Below are 20,819 nucleotides of genomic sequence, written 5' to 3'. Positions count from 1 at the left end.
TTACATATTTTTCTAAATAATTAAGACAACAATCTTTAGAACATTTCTCAATATCAATGAGCAAATGTCATCAAATTTGAATCAATCTGACCATCTTAACAAGGACATGTTTTGTTCAGTCTTCCTCAGAGACATACCTCCGTGATCTCCCACATGACGCTGATAGTCCACAGGATGCCGTAGTGGCGTATGAGGAGTGCCTTCATCGCCCAGCCCATGAAGTGGCTGAACGCGAACACGTCCATGTGGGATGACAGCCTCGCCCATGTGATCTGGGAACAGTTCACAGCATACTCCTGGAAAGAGAAAGCAATAGCTCTTGAGATCGGAGGCATCAAACACTTAACTAAATACACCACAAAAAATGAGTGAGTGAGTGAGTGTGTGAGTTTGGGAGGAAAGCACAAAGTGATCCAGGTCTCAAGACATTTATAACATTGGTGGAACCCACAAACCAGGGTGCTGACAAACATAGGTAAACGGGTAGGAGGGGGTCGAGATGTGAACCCACAATTATAGGGTTTCTTTGTACCCAAGACACCAACATTCTGACTTGTATTTCAATTGAAACAAAATTTCAGATATTCAAGTGTTATCATGGGGTGAGTGAGTGAGTTCAGTGTTACGCAGCACTCAGCAATATTCCAGCTTTATGGCGCGGTCTGTAAATAATCGAGTCTGTGTTATCATGGGGGCCTGTATATATAGATGATTCTTGATCTAGATTGGACAAGCAGTGTTTCCTACCATGGGCAACAGTGCACGACCTGTCATTGGCGTTGCATTTTACAACACATATCGGTGGTGATAGGAACTCAGCTGTTTTAACCCAGATTCCCAATGGTGCCAGTTCTGTGACGCTGATTACATACTTGTTGTTATGATATATTTACAGGTAAGAGTTCAGCCTATTTATGCTCTATTCCAATCATACCGTCTCATCAGGACCTTCATCTTTGAGCTCTGGGTACAGCCACACCAACATGTGACGGACATCCTTCTTGTTATGGAACAACACAAACAGCAGCAGCATGAAGTACAGGACACTCACACCTGAAACAGACAACAGCATGAAGTACAGGACACTCACACCTGAAACAGACAACAGCATGAAGTACAGGACACTCACACCTGAAACAGACAACAGCATGAAGTACAGGACACTCACACCTGAAACAGACAACAGCATGAAGTACAGGACACTCACACCTGAAACAGACAACAGCATGAAGTACAGGACACTCACACCTGAAACAGACAACAGCATGAAGTACAGGACACTCACACCTGAAACAGACAACAGCATGAAGTACAGGACACTCACACCTGAAACAGACAACAGCATGAAGTACAGGACACTCACACCTGAAACAAAACACATCTACATAAAGTACAGGACACTCACACCTGACAACAGCATGAAATATTGGACACTAACAAATTAAATGCAATGAACACAAGGCTACCCCCACAGTCCATGTACTTGGACACAGTAGGTATGTTACCGAACAGTTTAAGATTGACCTGTTGACTATGTTGCTTACCTTGTTCACACTGCCTCTGCTTAAACATCTATTCTTATCAAACTTTTGCATATTTTTCCTATTCATGTATATTTGTGCTTTTTATTGGTGTGTTTGATAAGTCTTTTGATCAATGAGCACTAACCAGAGACTTTACCATAAAGCGGCAGCGCTTCACTCCCTATGAAGATAATCAATGTTGGCATTGACGTTTATCAAATTTGTGTTCTCCATTTGTACATTTGCACTTTGTATAAACAGTCCATCCCAAATCCCAAGAACAAAGCCTGAATTGATCACCCTGCAGAAAGAGGTCACAGTGACTTGATATTAAACAGATAGAGACAATGAATTCTTGTGCACAGAAAAGATCCACAAGTAAACAAAACAAGACAATTAAATGTAAATGCCTGGCTGTAGAATTAGTGTGAAGTTAGCTGCTTGTAATGGACTTTGTGCGTTGTTCATGACAACAACACTTACCGAACACTATCCTCCATATTGCCGGGTGTGGACGTGTGAATGGACCTGTCAAGAGAAAAAAAGAGTTTTGAGAATTGTTGGCCATAAATGCATTTGGAGATAAAAAATTGATTGATAATAACAAACACTTTCAAGATGTTTCTCAGAAACTTCAGCTTTGTACGAACAGCTTTTTGCGACATTCAAGCTTTGTGACACTTGTCTGTCAATAGGTAAGTCTAGGCTAGTGGTTGATAGCATGAGCAAATGATCAAAGACATGAGGGAATGATGGCAAACAGTCAGCTAGGCCACACGGGAACCATGTTATTTCCATCAAGCAGCCCACATCAAGCAGACGGTCGGGAGGATAGTGTCTGCTCAGAGAGTGTAAGAATGGCGATTCAATATGCTGGATGAATCATGCCAAATGATGCCAAAACATTACTTTTTGTTACCCTGCCCCAACATCAGACGGATGAATATGGTTGTCCACAGAAACATTAACTAGGTCCTGATCTCTTGGTAATATATTCTCATGGACAAATTACATATATCAGTATTTATCCTACTGAACCACTGACTACTCTATGAAGTCTGGACATTTAGTTTAGTATTGGGGGTATCCTTGTGTTACAGGTTTAGGAACACTTAAGGACATCTGTTGTTTTTTATATCATTGTATGATCAGCTGTAAAACATGTCCCTATCACAGACAACTTTATCTTCAACACAAGCCACCATACTAGTGTCTACAATGTCTGTGTAATGCTTGTGATAGCAACACTGCATACGTGTAACGACTGAGCACATCCGAAAACATGATGTCTGACAAGATCTGATCTGATGAGCTTTGGCCAGAGGCATGGAATACTGAGGACTTTTTCTGCTCCAGTTCTGTTAGGAAATGATTTATGAAAGACAACCAGTTGGTGTCATCCCCTACAATAAGCCCAGCATGCTGCCATCTACTGGTCATGCCCTGATCAGGACTTTAACCGACAGTTTCTCATGGAGAGCACTCCCATGGTCATAATTATCTCTCATATTTTTTCTGTGAACTTTGACTTTCACGAGCTAATATGCACCGAGAGGAAAAGTGACAATGCATTATGGGGACATTATGCCTCGGAAACAATCTGAGGCAAGAACTGTTGAATGTCACGCTGTGCATGTAATGTTCATATAGCTCACAATTAACTGTTAGCATTACAGAAATACAGATATGAGCTTAACAATTTACCCATCGCCACAAGCAGGTCATTGACAACAATATGTCACTTTCATGATAGGTTTATGTAATATGAAGCAGAAACATATGTAGGTAGAATGTAATGAAGAAACACTATGGTGTAAAGAATCCCAAGACAAACTGTTCTGTGTGAAAGGCCCCAGAATTGGGCTTGATGGGGAGCTGGAAACATATATATTTTTTATGCTTTAATGGGGCATAAAGGTGCTCCTTATGATCAAAGGATAACCCCTCACTTGACAAGTGCCTCCAGCTACGCTCTAAGTGTGTGATTTTTACTTTCACCTTCCTCTTGGATGACCACCATTCAACAAGTGTTCAACTTGAGGTCATTTCGTCAGCGTCAGTGTGAGATGCTCACACACATGCAGTTTTGTAAATCTTGTCCAGGGCAAACAACACAAAATGTTCAACAAAATATTGTTATAAACATGAAAAGTAAAATGGCAATGTGTATTTCATAAACTTGTACAGTAGATCTTGTTGGTGATACATAATTACACGAGCAAGTGTGTCATACTCGGTTATCGTTAGGGCAATACAAAATTTCACACTCATTTCATATAATGTAACATGTATTTAATTTCATATAAGTCGTGTGACACACTTGCGAGTGTAATAATTTCTATATTATCCATTTTATTCATGTACATTTCTGGAGTAAAACACGGTAAGCAAGTGTCACTGCTCTGTTCATTGACGTCAATGTTTAATGTTTAATGACGTCACAGACAACGAAACACAGAAACAATGGTTGCTGGGCAAAAGGGATATGTGCACATGTGTACATATGATATATATGACACTGGTTACGTTTCACCATATGGATAATAAAACCAGTGATTAAATGTCAAGGTCAGTGACTAATCAGGCTCAAGGCCTTCACATTACTCAGATAAATCAGGGTTATTGTCATTGATGGTGCATCAGTTTACTTTAATGCAGGCCATTATATCAGATACTGGTTCCATAAATAGCTCCATTTGTTCTCAACAAACGCAAATCGATGTACTGCTCTTCACATCCATAAGTTCAAATTTCTACAGCCCATCAGGTAAACGTGATCCAGCTGTTAATGACCAACTTCTCATGATGGTTATTTGAAGACCTGGATTCAGTATTTGATTAATCAACAGTCATTTCTCTTCTCCATATATGAGAATCTCTTGGATTTCATAGATCATCCAAATTGCCAGGAGCATAAATTATACTAGTAACACTATTTGCAAGGATATATATTCCCCAGATGGAAACTTAAATAAAGGCTGACATTCTTACTCCGTTTCAAATTATGAAGAGCTTGATCTAAGGAGTGGGTGAATGAGTGAGTGGTTTTAAGCACTTTTAGCACTATTCCAGCAATATCACGGCAGGGAAGACCAGAAATGGCAACCCGGGTCTTCGGTGTGACGAGCAAACACTATAACCACTAGTCTACCCCACTGCCCCCTTTGATCTAAGGAACTTACACTTAGGTTGCACATGCAACATCCTGAGGAAGTAATGATGCGTATGTAGTACGGTAAATTACCCTCTGAGGCTGATGTCATGAGGACAAATAAGCCAGTTGCACAGACCCAACATTTTTTTACATCCACTTAGTACATGTAAATGGGGAGCTAGGAACAAATTACGTGAGAGGCCATATAAGGCATTGATTGTTCAAGAAATGACAATTGCCTCCAGAAGTCAGCAATATTCCAGCTGAGACTTTCAGTCGAAACAAAACTTCAAATATTCCAGCGTGATAAACTCAGGGCAGACAAACCAGTGGTTGACAGCATGGGCACTGATGACACCATCAGGGTTTGCAATCAACCACACAATGTGACCACCCAATTCCCATTTCAGGCTCCCACAAAAAACAGTGGATACCGTTGACATACTAGGAATCCAAGATGGCCAGTCAACCAGTGCTCCATCTGAGCAGTAGAATACCAAGATTTGCATCAGATACCCAAGGGCTGTGATGGAGTTTAACTTCCATCAAATCCAACTTAACTATACAGTGCAGCAGATCTAAACAACAATGCCTGCATTAAGTCTGAGGTCTATACACTATCAACCTCCCGTCATTAATCTACCAGGCTGGACAAGTAGCCTGCAGCCTCCCTCCACTGCCGGAATGTTCCGTCTTATTATAAGCTACCAGTATGCAGAAGGAAGAGAACTGTTGACATTAGGCAACAGATGCTGTCTGGGAATGGGATTTGTTTGTTCAGCAGTCTGTGCAACGTCTGTGGAGTTGACTTGCTCAGATTTGTCTATCATGAAGAGGAGATGATTAATATCAACATGTAAACTGTTATTACAATCTTGGCCACAAACTTGAAGTCTGCATTTCCATAACTACCTCTCGACATCATTTCGAGGAGATTATCTGAACATATTGATGCAAAGGCATGTTATCAAGACTCCTGCTTTAGTGGGCTGTCAGTGTGTGGTATAGAATAAGATTTATCTGTTACCTATCTGAGTGGTCTTGGAGATTCAATACATAAACTTCTGACGAAATGAGACAAAAATTCAAAACCATCTATTGAGTGAGTCAGATTAGTTTTACACCGCACTCAGCAATATTCCAGATATATGGCGGCGGTCTGTAAATAATCGAATCTGGATCGGACAATCCAGAGATCAACAAGCATGAGCATCGACTTATGCAATTGGGATACAATGACATGTGTCAACCATGTCAGCAAGCTTGACCACCCGATCCCGTCAGTTACCTCTTACAACAAGCATGGGTTACTGAAGATCAGTTCTAATCCAGATCTTCATAGGTCAAAACCATCTGCACTACTTGTCATTTGTGAGGAAACCAGTATATTAAATTTTCCTTAGTCCAGCGCACAGTTTGTTGACCTTCAATTCAAGATATTATCACGTTAAGTCACAATTTAACTTAGTTTATCTTAACTAGGAGGGGTGGTGGGTTAGCCTTGTGATTAAAGCGTTCGCTCGCCACGACGAAGATCCAGGTTTGGTTCCCCACATGGATACAATGTGCGAAGCCCATTTCTGAAGTGATATTGCTGGAATATTGCTAAAAGTGGCGTAAAACCACACTCACTCACTCACTTAACTAGGATGCTAAGATACGCGACTCTTACATTGCAGTGTTAAACATTATACTGGGGCATGTTTAGATGAACAAAGTCCACAAAATCTATTATACACAACACATTTATCGCTTTTAAATACAGTCAACTATGATTATAACAAACTCAAACATACCACTAACATGAGTTCAATATATGTGTTGTTCAATGAATTCTACTAAATACACAGAGGCGGTCGGGACCAAATAATACAGTTCGTAACATGTCTTAATTTGTCATAAGCATGTTCATTATAAATCAATTCTACTGTATATTTTCTATATTTTGACTGATTTGAAGACTATGCTTATAGTTTTTAAATGGTTTTGGTCAAATTAGTGCACATTTTCCAGTTACAGAGCCAGGCATTAGGGTCAGATGTATTCAAATCATTTTCAGATTTTTCAGGGTTATGACAAAGGTCCCTCCTATTGATGACACTGTAATGGGATCAATACGATCATGATGATGCCTGTAGATAGTTCGGCAAGTTCAGTAAAAAATATGTGTCCACTCCATCAACCTTTGAAATGAAACCTAGGCCGTGTGCATGATCAGCAAATTATGAGGGGTACACCCGTAATCTCAGAAAATTGGTTATTTTTTCAGTTGTAGCATGAAAGTTTTCTCTTCAATAAGATTAACATTATAAATTGCTTTGTTACAAACACAAACCTACTTCATTCTAATAAGATTAAGAATATCAGAAATTGTGCATTTTCAATTCAATAATCATCCAAAACAACAGATTATCCATTTCCTGTTAACAGATGTGGTGACTTCACCATCACGGGCGTTTCAGTGATATCTTATACATCCATTCTTTAGAAGCTACAAAAAGTATAACAAAAAATTCAAAGTATCCCTTATCACTGTCAAAGCATTGCTAACACTGACACTATTTCATGCATTATAAACAAAGGGCAGATGTATGTTCCAAACAATAAACACTAATATAATCTAGAAGTAGCATATGACTAGCTGACAGGAAATTAGCATAGAAAAATATGAGTGTTCAGGAAAATCACAGTGCAGTTTGTGTAGAAACTAGTTGGCCAAACAGTTAAAAAGTAGGAAAAAACAACAGGTAAAGAGGCACAAAACATTCTAACAAATTAACACTGGTCCCTCTGTACTGAATCGTTTCTGGTGAACATACCCCCCAAACCTTTCTTTACTGGGACTTATGATATTCCACATAAACTGACCATAAAATGTTTACAAATTATTTTGTTCCAAGACAAAACCCCTCCAAGTACTAACATATTAAGTGGAATTAGAAAAGAGTGAAGGAAAATGAATTATTATATCTGAGGCTTAGAATTTGCAATACACACAATAATTCACAGAATAATGCCATCCTCATAGTCAAAGAATTCGGTTGTCAACGACCATGAGGGCATCGATGTTGCTGGGATTGGCCTCTGACTACAGTTACGTGAATGCTAAGGAACACCATGCAGAAGCTATTACCATATGGACAGGGCCTCGGAACATGGTAGCAGACTGCAGCAAACAGAGAAACAGACATAATCATCACACAGGGATAAACAGACCATACCACAGACATCATCAAGGTAGTAAACACACCATCATACATGGAAATAAGCCATTACAGTTGTTTGTCAAAACAGTTTGTTACTAACAGAATCTGAGACATACAGACATCAGGCAGCTGGTAAAATGAGAGACTCATGTCTATTTGAAGTGGTGATTAGGTCGGATCCTTTATCGCTGCCGTTAGGAACAATGAAAAAGGCAACTGCATTTGAACCAGTGACTTTGAATGAAAGATTCAATGCACAACCTAAAAAAGTGATAAAACATTATGAAAATGGCATGTAAATTCACTTGAAAATGGGTACCACTTCCAGTTACATTTTGAACCTTATAACACAAACAAACCTTCCTAATGGATCAAGAGAAAAAAGCAAACAAGATTAACAGTTTTCATTTCATGGTCAACCGAAGACGCTTTGTCCATACCATGACACCACAAGAAACGTAGCTTGAAGCCCACCATCTTGTGTGGGGTATTCATCATGTGTAAACTGCTTGGTTCAGTCCGTACGAAAGCAGCCATCTTGTGTTCTTGGTTTAGCACAACCAAAATAATACAAGGTGACAGAGTAGTTACAGGTCAGAAAAAAATAAGCTTGATGCCCACCATCTTGTGTGGCTTCCTCATCATGGTGAGGCTTCCTGGTTCAGTCTGGGAGTTGGCCGGCATCTTGTGTTCTATACTCATCACAAGCAAATTATTCTCGTTTCAGTTAGCAAGATGGTAGGCATTGTGTGCTTTGAGCTCGTGACAATGAAACTTCACAGTTCAATCCTGACAGCCATCTTGTATGGTGAACTCACAACAGCGAAGTCTGGAACTGTTGGGATGATGGTAGTCATCTTGTGTGGCTTATTCATAAGAATAAGGAGAGGTGAAAGAAGCCAAGTTGTGAAACAAACTCATCACAGCCAACAAGGCTTGATGGCAGCCATCTTGGGAAACAAACTCATCACAGCAGTAATCCAGGAAACAAACTCATCACAGCCAATCAGGCTTGATGGCAGCCATCTTGGGAAACAAACTCATCACAGCCAATCAGGCTTGATGACAGCCATCTTGGGAAACAAACTCATCAGTCGATGAGGCTTGATGGCAGCCATCTTGGGAAACAAACTCATCAGTCAATGAGGCTTGATGGCAGCCATCTTGGGAAACAAACTCATCACAGTCAATCAGGCTTGATGGCAGCCATCTTGGGAAACAAACTCATCACAGTCAATCAGGCTTGATGGCAGCCATCTTGGGAAACAAACTTATCACAGCCAATCAGGCTTGATGGCAGCCATCTTGGGAAACAAACTCATCAGTCAATCAGGCTTGATGGCAGCCATCTTGGGAAACAAACTCATCAGTCAATGAGGCTTGATGGCAGCCATCTTGGGAAACAAACTCATCACAGTCAATCAGGCTTGATGGCAGCCCTCTTGGGAAACAAACTCATCAGTCAATAAGGCTTGATGGCAGCCATCTTGGGAAACAAACTCATCACAGTCAATCAGGCTTGATGGCAGCCATCTTGGGAAACAAACTCATCAGTCAATCAGGCTTGATGGCAGCCATCTTGGGAAACAAACTTATCACAGTCAATCAGGCTTGATGGCAGCCATCTTGGGAAACAAACTCATCAGTCAATCAGGCTTGATGGCAGCCATCTTGGGAAACAAACTTATCAGTCAATCGGGCGATGGCAGCCATCTTGGGAAACAAACTTATCACAGCCAATCGGAAGCGATGGCAGCCATCTTAAGGAAACAAACTCATCAGTCAATGAGGGCTTGATGGCAGCCATCTTGGGAAACAAACTTATCACAGCCAACAAGGCTTGATGGCAGCCATCTTGGGAAACAAACTCATCAGTCAATGAGGCTTGATGGCAGCCATCTTGGCAGCCATCAGGCTTGATGGCAGCCATCTTTGGGAAACAAACTCATCACAGCCAATCAGGCTTGATGGCAGCCATCTTGGGAAACAAACTCATCACAGCCAATGAGGCTTGATGGCAGCCATCTTGAGAAACAAACTAATCACAGCCAATGAGGCTTGATGGCAGCCATCTTGGGAAACAAACTCATCACAGCCAATGAGGCTTGATGGCAGCCATCTTGGGAAACAAACTTATCACAGCCAATGTGGCTTGATGGCAGCCATCTTGGGAAACAAACTCATCACAGTCAATGAGGCTTGATGGCAGCCATCTTGGGAAACAAACTCATCACAGTGAATGAGGCTTGACGACAGCCATCATATGTAATGAGCACATCATAGCTGGGAAGAAAAGCTCACGCACCTTAAACTCAAGGTGGTATCTTTTAGACAAAACATAACCAATCATTCATACAAACCAACTCATCTGATAACTGCTAAATTTTAACAAGTGAAGCAGTTGCAAGTCCATTTCAATACTTTACTGGAGAAATTCTAACTATATCATTTACATAAAGAAATGATTCCTAATAAATACAACTTCATTACCATGGTACATAAATGATCAAGCATAACAAATCTAGCCACTGCTGTTTTTAAAAGGAAGAAACTGGTAATTTGACTTCATGTTCAATAAAACTGTTAGTTTCCTACCTGTCTGTGTACAGTTTCCCGAACTATTGTGTGACATAATTCCCCCGTTTCCAGAGTATAAGGGGTCATCATTGAACAAAGTAACACATAGATAGCTATGTTAATCCTGCTGCATAAGAGGGCAGTGGGTAGTCTAGTGGTTAAAGCGTTTGCTCTTCAAACCGAAGACCCGGGCTTGATTCCCCACATGGGTACAATGTGTGAAGCCCATTTCTGGACTTGATCAACAGCCATCCAGTGTGCAACAAGAGCAACCAGTGTAACTTGAGCTTAATAGGTTTAATAAATGTTGTGCAGTATTAAAATCAGTCAAACAGAATTTTCATTGGCTTGTACATAGGGAGATAGATATGGGGCTGCCAACAGACTGTGAAACAACAGTTCTTATTTCAGATCAGATTCCTTTTCAACCAATCAGCAACACAACTCCTCCAGTTTAAGGTATCACCAGCTCCTCCAAAACACCTTCACAATTATATTTGCAACATGGACCTATTTACCTTTATCAACAAGTGTGGACATATTTTCACCACTTTTGAGCTACCATTATTATCCATTATTGACAACATTTCAATTACCATATTACCTCTAATAAGTGTCCTGCTCCATGAAGTGCACCCAATCAAATTCCAGACCATCTCAAAGTATGACTTCTTTGATGGGCATTTTAGAAGTTGAGTTGATGAAGAATAATGACAATTATTATGGATATACAACTTCTTTTATTCTGTGGAGGCGACGTTTCGACATAGGTTCTAATGTCGTCACTTGCTTGACAACGACATTAGAACCTATGTCAAAACGTCGCCTCCACAGAATAAAAGAAGTTGTATATCCATAATAATTGTCATTATTCTTCATCTCAAAGTATGTTTACCATAGTGTGGCAAGTCCTTAGTTACCATGTCTTCAACATGTATGTTACTGACGTCTTCCCAACCATAGCAGTGTATAAGAGTTGCACATAGTGCCTCATGATATATATGTAACCTTGTATCAATAGAACATTCAGTTCTATGAATGTTTAAACTAAATTTGTTCTCAACTGTAAAGCCAAGATATTTTATGGAAATCTTCATAGTTTTGAAGCGACATTTCGATATAGATCCTCAAACCATTGACAAGCAAGAGTCAAGCATTATATTACAAATAGGGATCTGTCCCAAAATGTCACATAACAGAATCAATTTACTTCCATACAATATCTTGTCCTCACTGTTACTCATCAACTTCTACAAAATGCCAGTTTAACACTCTGTCCTCTATGGCTCAAACTCTGATAAAAACTATTTGATTTGTGTATGTGGTTCAAACAGCGTCTAACTTCATCAATGTTCCAAGTGCTCCTGTTTATTACAGGTAATACTGTAAATCATAATAGTATAACAGGGATAAATACCAAGGATGCTGCCAGTAAATGTTTACCACTTTGGTAAAGCCCTCCAGCAGGGACATGATGCTGTCTAACAATACCCCTCTCACTGTCCTCTCATCACTGTCTGATCAAGGCTTAGTTTGGTTTATGACCTGGCCCAAGGGACTTCTAACATGATACTGGCATGCTACTGGTCAATTATCCCCATGGCCAGGGAGTTATGGCGCAAGAACCTTGCATAGCCACCACTGAGTGTGGGACTAGAGTGGGATGTGGCCTTCAACAGAGGTGACATATCTATCTATCCACCATCACATGTTCCATACCAGTTAGAATGGTTTCTGCAACCCATGCTTGTTGTAAGAGGCGACAAACTGACATGGTTGACACATGACATCATGTCCAAATTGCGTAGATCGATGCTTATGCTGTTGATCACTGGATTGTCTGGTCCAGACTCGATTATTAACAGACCGACGTCATATAGATGGAATATTCAGCTAGGATCTGAGAGGCATGAAATACTTTGAGCAGTTAGGAGATAAAACATGGGCAGACACCATGAGTGAAAATCAGACAACTCCACAGCCATGCAGACTATAACAAACTATAGTTTTAAAGGAACAATCCTTCCTAACTTTCATAAGTTTATACATGTCCAAAAATGTAATTTTTGGAGTAAAATTGATATTTTATACTTATCCTGACTCATGCTCTTTTTGCTTGTCTTCTTCTTCTTGCGAACATAGTGGAACACTTGTATCTCCCTAATTGAAGCTCCCTTCAATTTAAAATCACTAATTAGTATTCACCACGAGTTACCTCCTTTCCACAAGCGCGGGAACGAGGGCGCCACCTCTACCCATGTGCCTCACTCTCTCCTCATATACTGAGCCCAACATTTGAATTTACAGGGAAATCCAAAGTGTTATTTGGGGAGGATGGGAGGGCTGACCTCATGAGTCAGGATAAGTATAAAATATCAATTTTACTCCAAAATTACATATTTTTCCTTATCCTGACTCATGCTCTTGCTTGTAGCATCCTCACGGAGCGGAGGTGGGAATATCTAATACTTTGGATTTTTAATAATTAGTGATTTGAACTGTGATGATTGTAATAACCCTATGGGAACTTCATAAAGGCACTGAACTGATGAATTCCTGCTGCTAACTTATCAGCTGCCATATAAAGGTTATTACCATGTACTTATTATGATAAAGTATATATAACATTAATACAATGCTTAAGACTAATAGACTTAAGCTTGTTAATATCTAGTATAAACTCCTTAGAGTTTGTTAGCTAAAATACTTTAAGATATAACATAGTACTAAGCTTAAGATATGATTAAACTTAAGCTAATTATATAATAGCAAACTCTTTAGAGTTTGTTAGTTAATATACTTATATGATATAGATATAATGCTGAGCTTAAGATATGAATAAGCTTTAGCTACATATATAATAGCAAAAACTCTGTAGAGTTTGTTAGCTAATATATTTTTATAATATGAGTATAGTACTGTGCTTAAGCTATAATTAACTTAAGCTACATATATAATAGCCAAACTCTGTAGAGTTTGTTAGCTAATATATTTTTATAATATGAGTATAGTACTGTGCTTAAGCTATAATTAACTTAAGCTACATATATAATAGCCAAACTCTGTAGAGTTTGTTAGCTAATATATATTTATAATATTAGTATAGTACTGAGCTTAAGATATAATTAACTTAAGCTACATATATATAGCAAAACTCTGTAGGGTTTTGTTAGCTAATATATTTTACAATATGAGTATAGTAGTGTGCTTAAGATATAATTAACTTAAGCTACATATATAATAGCAAAACTCCGTAGAGTTTGTTAGCTAATATATTTTACAATATGAGTATAGTATTGTGCTTAAGATATTATTAACTTAAGCTACATATATAATAGCCAAAAAACTCTGTAGAGTTTATTAGCTAATATGTTTATAGTGTAACCATAGTACTAAGCTTAAGATAAGATTAGACTTAAGCTAAAAGTATATAGCAAAATAAACTCCTTAGAGTTTATTAACTAATATACTTTTATGTTAAAAACATAGTACTGAGCTTAAGTTATGATGAAACTTAAGCTATATATATATAATAACAAAACTCCGTCGAGGTTTTGTTAGCTATCTACCTTTATAATGTAAACATACTGCTTAAGATATGATGAAACTTAAGCTAATTGTATAATGCTTGAAAACAACCCTTTAGAGTTTGTTAGCTATGATATAAACCTAGTATTGAGCTTATGAAGGAAAACTTAAGCTACATATATAATAGCAAGAACTCCGTAGAGTTTGTTAGCTAATACATGTTATAATGTAACCATAAAGCTTAAAATATGATGAAACTTAATGAAATATATAATAGCAAAACCCTCTTTTTAGAGTTTTGATAGCTAATATACCTATATGATATAAACATAGTACTAAGCTTAAGATATGAATAAGCTTAAGTTACATATATAATAGCTAAAACTCTGTAGAGTTTGTTAGCTAATACATGTTATAATATAACCATATTGCTTAGAAATATGATGATACTTAAGCCAAATAGCAAAAAACTCTTTAGAGTTTGTTAGCTAATCTACTTATATGATATAAACATAGTACTAAGCTTAAGATATGAATAAGCTTAAGCTACCTATATAATAGCAAAACTCCTTAGAGTTTGTTAGCCAATATATTTTAATAATATGAGTATAGTACTATGCTTAAGGTATAATTAGCTTAAGTTACCTATATAATAGTAAAACTCCGTAGAGTTTGTTAGCTTAATTAACTTAAGCTATGTATAAAATAGCCAAAAACTCTGTAGAGTTTGTTAGCTAATGCATTTATCATGTAACCATAGTATTACTCTTAAGATATGAATAACTTAAGGTAAATATATATAATAACAAACTCTGTAGAGTTGTTAACTTATATATTGTATGATGTAATAATCATAGTACTGTGATGATAAAAGGAACTTAAGTAAATTATACATAGCATGAAGCTATTTAGTATTGTTATAAGATAAGTAAAATCTGTTAGATTGACTTATCTTCTCGAGAACTGTCAGCTGTTGTCGCGAGGACCATGGGATCGAATTGGTGTATACCTGAGGCGTCCTCGGTGGTGATATCTCTCAGATAATGGTTTGCAACCACCATATCAGTTCAGAAATAAACCCTCCATTATTTCAATCACATTTGTGTAGAACAATTGTAGAAGTTAAGCTATAATATCATGAGTATTAAGCTCATGGAGGGTCGGAATAGGTCCATCGCATATGCGTAGTATGACAGTTCTGATCAAATGGAGATATAGTACATGAGACTTCACTCTCGTAAGTTGATGATAGAGGAAATAATCTGTTGCATTTTTTTTCCTCCTGTTTGGGTTTGGTGGAGATAAATTTACAGTGCTCTTGCTGGCCAACTTGATAGAATCATCATCGTATCATGGGGTCCAAGTATGTCATCAGCGTGTTCATAAACCTCACTTGTGAGGTGTTGGAACACTATATTCATATCCCAGGTTGGGCGTGAAATTTCCGTTTTATTCTCCAAACAGAAGTTTAGTAGGTTTACTAACCATCTAGTTGTGTTAATTAAGCTTGATGAAATTCAGCTGTAGTCTGAAGCTGTGGATTTAGATCCACTTGTATCTTCGTCTAGGTAATTAAGCTGCGAAGTCCTTGGCGATGTAGGTGCACAACCAGGTGTGTCTGTCCTCGTTGAACTTTATGTAAAATCGCCTGACTGCCGATCCCTCGTCTTAACTTGACGGGGGAGGTCTCTATGAAGAAAGGCAGTCTAATCATGAATGTTCAGGTTAACTGGACTGTAATGAGGCTTGCTTTCGTTCACTGATATATAGTTGTCACTTGTGGCGTAAGTCTTGAACTGTGAATTGAGATCGACCTCTGTGTAGGTCGTTGTCCCTCATGGTCCAATCAGAACAAGGCATTTTGATTCTGTATAATACCAGCTGTGATGTCACGGTGTAGCGGGAAAAAACCCACCTTGAATAAATTCTTGTCGTCGTTGATATTAGCATAAGCGTCGGTCTTCACCGTAGCTTCGAAGTTATCCGGTGACCCGTGTTTTGAGGTTAATGGTAATGTGCGAAACCTCCGGTAGCGAAATATCTGCGGCTCTGTAATTTTATGCTGGGTAGGTTATTTTTCCTGGTTGTCGTGAAAGTAATTTCAGTTTTGAATATAATTCCGACTTCCTTATATATAAGGGTATAAACAACTTGCAAGTTGTGAGCTTGTAGACTGTATACATGAATGTATCGTCATAATTGTAGAATTAGCGTTGAACTTGTTGTACATATTTCTTCTCAGAAACTTTGGCGATTAAGAGTTATACTTTCGCTGTAACAAGGCTGCTGTTCAATTTCGATATTGAATTGTCTGCAGATATGCGTAATGGTCGCATGTAGATAATCGTATCGTCGTCGGGTTGTATATTAGCAATTTATCACGGAATAGTTGATTTCTGTGAAGATCTATGAAATGTCGTTGACTAATAATACAGCGGCGTTCTGTGTTGTAAATAGCCTGAGCAATTATCTTGGCGCGTAGGCTTATAGGCGGCATCTGGCATACAGTTGATAATCAACTTATGCGGCGTCTTGAAACGGACTGACAGTAGCTATATATGGCCGAGTGGCTAGTATATGGAAACCTTGGAGGAGACTTCCTCGGTGAGCGCCCGGAGACTTAGCGAAGTTCTCGAAGTATCCCTTCTAGATCTTCTGGGTGAAGTAGACTTGGAGCCACTTAGCCTTAGCGACCATCAGCGAAGGTGTCGAATCAAAGCCGATTAGTATATATATATATATATAAATATATATATGGCTTGCCGTGAACAGCCTCTGTGTTTAACAGGATGTGGGATCGTGGCGCTTGCCTAAATAGGGCGCATGGATCATCTTATCATATTCAGAAGTGGGTATTCACGAAGTCTGGTGATAAGTGTCTAATTGATCGTTCTAGATCTATTTAGGCCAGCGAACATCACGTCTCGTCATGGATTCAACAGAACCAATATCACGATTGTAGTTCTTATACTTGATATCGATGATCAACTTGTCTATGGGTTGATCTTCGGAGACTTGTGAGGAGCGTTGATAGTTTAGTGAAGCTCTTGTATAGTCCCTCGATGTCCTTCTAGATGATGATGATCTGGATTCAGGTGTCCTTGGCGCATGCCTTAGCGAAGCTTCCTCTGCGTCGGTCGGAGGCAGCGATATGACCTTCAGCGAAGGCTTCCGTGATGTCTGATGGTCGAGTCCACATCTAGGGATGAAACGCATAAGGTGATGATCTATCCTGCCTTAGCGAAGTCGCCAGCGAAGGCTGTACTATCTAGGTTCTTTCGCCAGCGAAGGCTGTACATCTAGGTCCTTTTCGCCTTAGCGAAGGCCAGCGAAGGCTGTACATCTAGGTCGCCGTCAAGGTGGTCCGTGACTTCCTTAGCGAAGGTGACATCGTCCTGGCTGCTACGTTGGCGGGGGTGCCTCTGGGGTGCTGTCACGTTGGAGCCAGCGAAGGCTTCGGACCCTGCTACGCGAGATATAGTGGTCCTCCATGATGTTCATAATTTGTCGCATCATGTCTTCTGGGATGGTCTGCGGCGAGGTCGTCGGTGCTTTATCTGCGGTGTTAATGGAGGGTCCACACGGAAAATCGTCCGACATCAGTGTAGAGGCATCAGGCTGCATGGTGATCTCTGCTGATATCGTTGTAGCTATCACCGGTCGTTTCTTGTGGCGTCGTCGGGGATGATGATCAGCTGATCATCGTAGGAGTCAGGTCATCGGCTGGAACAATCTCGGTTGAGAAAGTCCTAGTAGACCGTTGATTTTCCCTCAGAGGTCGGCGCTGCCCTGGGTGTCGCGGCGTCTGCGTTGAGTGTTGGTAATGATGGGACCCTCAGGGCGATCGCGCATATCTCGCGTTGGTACATCAGGCTGCATGCTGATCTGAGCCGACATCGGTCAATCTTTGATGTACATCTGGTATGATGACGGCTGATCATCAAACAGGCCCAAACTGCGATGGGAGCGGTCACCGGCTGTTGAGATGTGGTAGAAAAACCCTCTAGTCTTCTGCTGCGGCGATGGGATGTCTGGGAAGCAGGATGCTTCTTGGAGATGGCGGACTCGTCCACACCTCTCCACCACTCTAGCGGAACACCACCACGGGAGAGTCGGCCAACAGCAGTAGACTGGCGAGGGTTCGGTGTATCAGTCATACTAGAGTCTGCATCGCGACCGACCTATCTGCAATGCGTGCCAAGCGCCAAAGTAAATATTAATAAAAGGTAGAATTGGATAAATTAGTACGCAACTGCAATGTGAATATAATAAACATGGCCGTACATCATATTAAAGGCGGATCAGCAGCAGCATAAAAGCGTAATCTGCAATAGTACAGAATTTTCATCAAGCGTAATCCACTGAAACAAACCACGGCGTCCGTGAATAAACTGTAGAAAAGCGACTAAATATCAATATATAATCGTTGAAGGATACTAGCTAAACCTCTATAGATGTCTATCACGAGGTAACTAACTAAATATATTTCAAAGGATATAGTGTGTCGGGAGACACAAAAGCTCTCCGTCCAGCTCACTGGGCGAAGAAGGAAGAGTGAGGCACATGGGTAGAGGTGAAGCCCTCGTTCAGCTTGTGGAAAGGAGGTAACTTCGTGGTGAATACTAATTAGTGATTTTAAATTGAAGGGAGCTTCAATTAGGGAGATACAAGTGTTCCACTATGTTGCAAGAAGAAGAAGACAAGCAAAAGAGCATGAGTCAGGATAAGGAAAAATGGACTAGTTGCTAATAGTCATAGGGGGTGGTAGAGTAGCCTAGTGGTTAAAGTGTTTGCTCGTCATGCTGAAGATCCGGGTTTGATTCCCCAGATGGGTACAATGTATGAAGCCCATTTCTGGCATCACCCGCTGTGATATTGCTGAAATATTGCTAAAAGCGGCGTAAATTTAAAACTAAACTCACTCACTAATAGTCATAGACCGACAGTCTGGTGGTAAAAGCGTTCCGCTCTTCGTTCTTCTATATTCTAGCATGGACCCCTGAAATATCCTGAATAGCTGAAGGGTATATGTTCCAGTAGATTTTATTGTTGATCATGAACCAGACCTGCTCAGCCTACATGGCACATTTCTCCCAATCATCCCAACAGAGCTGGTTTACATAGATACCGTTTGCATGTTCACTTTGTTAGTACAGTCTGTCACTGTAGCCACTGTTAAAAAATGTGAGACTACTAAACGTCCATTCGGTCCAATAAGCTCAGATAATTGCTCTCTAAAAATAACATCAAAATCTATTAAAAATAATGTTTGTGCAGACAGACCGTTAATATCAATACTTATTCAACTAGATGGTGTAAGCTACCACAGTTTGTAACTTTCAATGCTTATCTGTAGAAAATCCGTCTTTTCCACTTAGCATTCTTAGCATCCATTGTCATAGGTCTATCAAGAAGCATGGGAATTTCAAAGTTTGTCAATTTTCAAAGTGAATTACAAAATTTTGTGGAGCAGGTCCCACGTCTGTATACAAATACATACTAATTTAATGATGGAATAACAGGAATAACAGTTTGTATCTACAAGAACTGTCACCTGAAGGAGTGATACTTCTATCAACCACTGATCTGCTTGGTCATGACATGTTCATTAGCATGTAACTGATACAACACTACATAATTATTATGGCCACAGAACAAGACAGGAACTGGCCAGGAAACTAAAACTTTGTGCCACACATGCCCATCAAATGTGACATTTATGAGAGGTTGCTCATAAACAAAATTAAGTTAAAATCTATCAAAGCTCATTTCCATATGCCAAATATAGTTGGCATCACACAATGACAGTGACAGGCACAACACAGAAGACATGAAACAAGCTCTGCTGATCGGGGACATCGGTGGTAACCATGGCAGCAAGCTTGGGTCTTATAACATAAGTGAGATTACATGTTGAACAGTCTAACAGTGAAACTCTGTGGACAAGGTGATTCTGTTTGTGTGCAGTACAAAGCGTTCACAATTTCAGATTGATGCAAGGACATTCTCATTTGAAAACAGAATTAATCTCCTGTTGATGACATCAAACGCACTAACTTCCAAATATTTATTTGTCTGCTTTCAGTATTATGTACAGTAGTGATGTGTTTTGTTCAAATTCATCTGAACAACATCTGACCTGACATAAAGGTACATAATGGACACAATCCCTTCATGAAACTGGTCATTCAGAAATAGGGTTCACACACTGTACCCATGTGGGTGTCTAACCCAGGTCTTCAGTGTGACAAGCGAACGTTTTAACCATTAGGCTACCCCACCGCACCAGTACTTATCAGTAATATCGTGGCAAGTCATTTTGATGTGAAAGGAAAGCCTGCATTGATTTTCGTCTCAGATGTTCGGGTCTTGGGAGACGGGGCAGCATTTGGTCCCTTCCTTAATGAGTGAAAATGCTTTTACGCCGCTTTTAGCAATACTCCTGCAATATCACGGCAGGGGACATCAGACATGGGCCTTACACACTGTACCCAAGTGGGGAATCGAACCCGTCTCTTTGGTGTGACACGTGAACGCTTTAGCCACAAGGCTACACCACTGCCTGGTGGGGCCATAGCATGGTAAGACATGAAAACAGACCCATTACATTTAATGCCTGATGTGTATAAAATTGGAAACACTAATATTCGTAATTGTTCATCATGAGTTACATGTAACATTATTAAAGTACACGTTTCAAAAGTAACCCTGGACCTGATTAGGTCAACTGGCTCTGGCTCCAAGTCTCCATTATATGTTCTCCTGAAGTCATTCAACTGTTCTGACCATGTATTATTTCCTACTAACAATTTCAGTCAACAACCTCAAACC

At 39.7% G+C, this 20,819-nt stretch overlaps 1 protein-coding gene across 2 annotated transcripts in view; it reads right to left on the bottom strand.

The window, feature by feature from the left end:
• Nucleotides 1-20,819, bottom strand: part of LOC124274211 (phosphatidylserine synthase 1-like) — a 97,488-nt gene that overhangs the window by 36,868 nt on the left and 39,801 nt on the right. For both annotated transcript variants that reach the window (XM_046709536.1, XM_046709535.1), the window contains exons 3-5: nt 2,007-2,051; nt 935-1,053; nt 138-296 (exon numbers count right to left, since the gene is read on the bottom strand). In XM_046709536.1, coding sequence (XP_046565492.1) covers nt 138-296; nt 935-1,053; nt 2,007-2,051 — 323 coding nt within the window. The remainder of the gene's footprint in view (nt 1-137; nt 297-934; nt 1,054-2,006; nt 2,052-20,819) is intronic.

Source organism: Haliotis rubra, unplaced genomic scaffold (genome assembly GCF_003918875.1).
Source record: "Haliotis rubra isolate DU_JTF1 unplaced genomic scaffold, ASM391887v1 Scf189, whole genome shotgun sequence".
In the NCBI taxonomy this organism is placed as follows: domain Eukaryota; kingdom Metazoa; phylum Mollusca; class Gastropoda; order Lepetellida; family Haliotidae; genus Haliotis; species Haliotis rubra.
The sequence above is the reverse complement of the archived record's forward strand: the minus strand, read 5'-3'. Positions and strand labels throughout refer to the sequence as shown.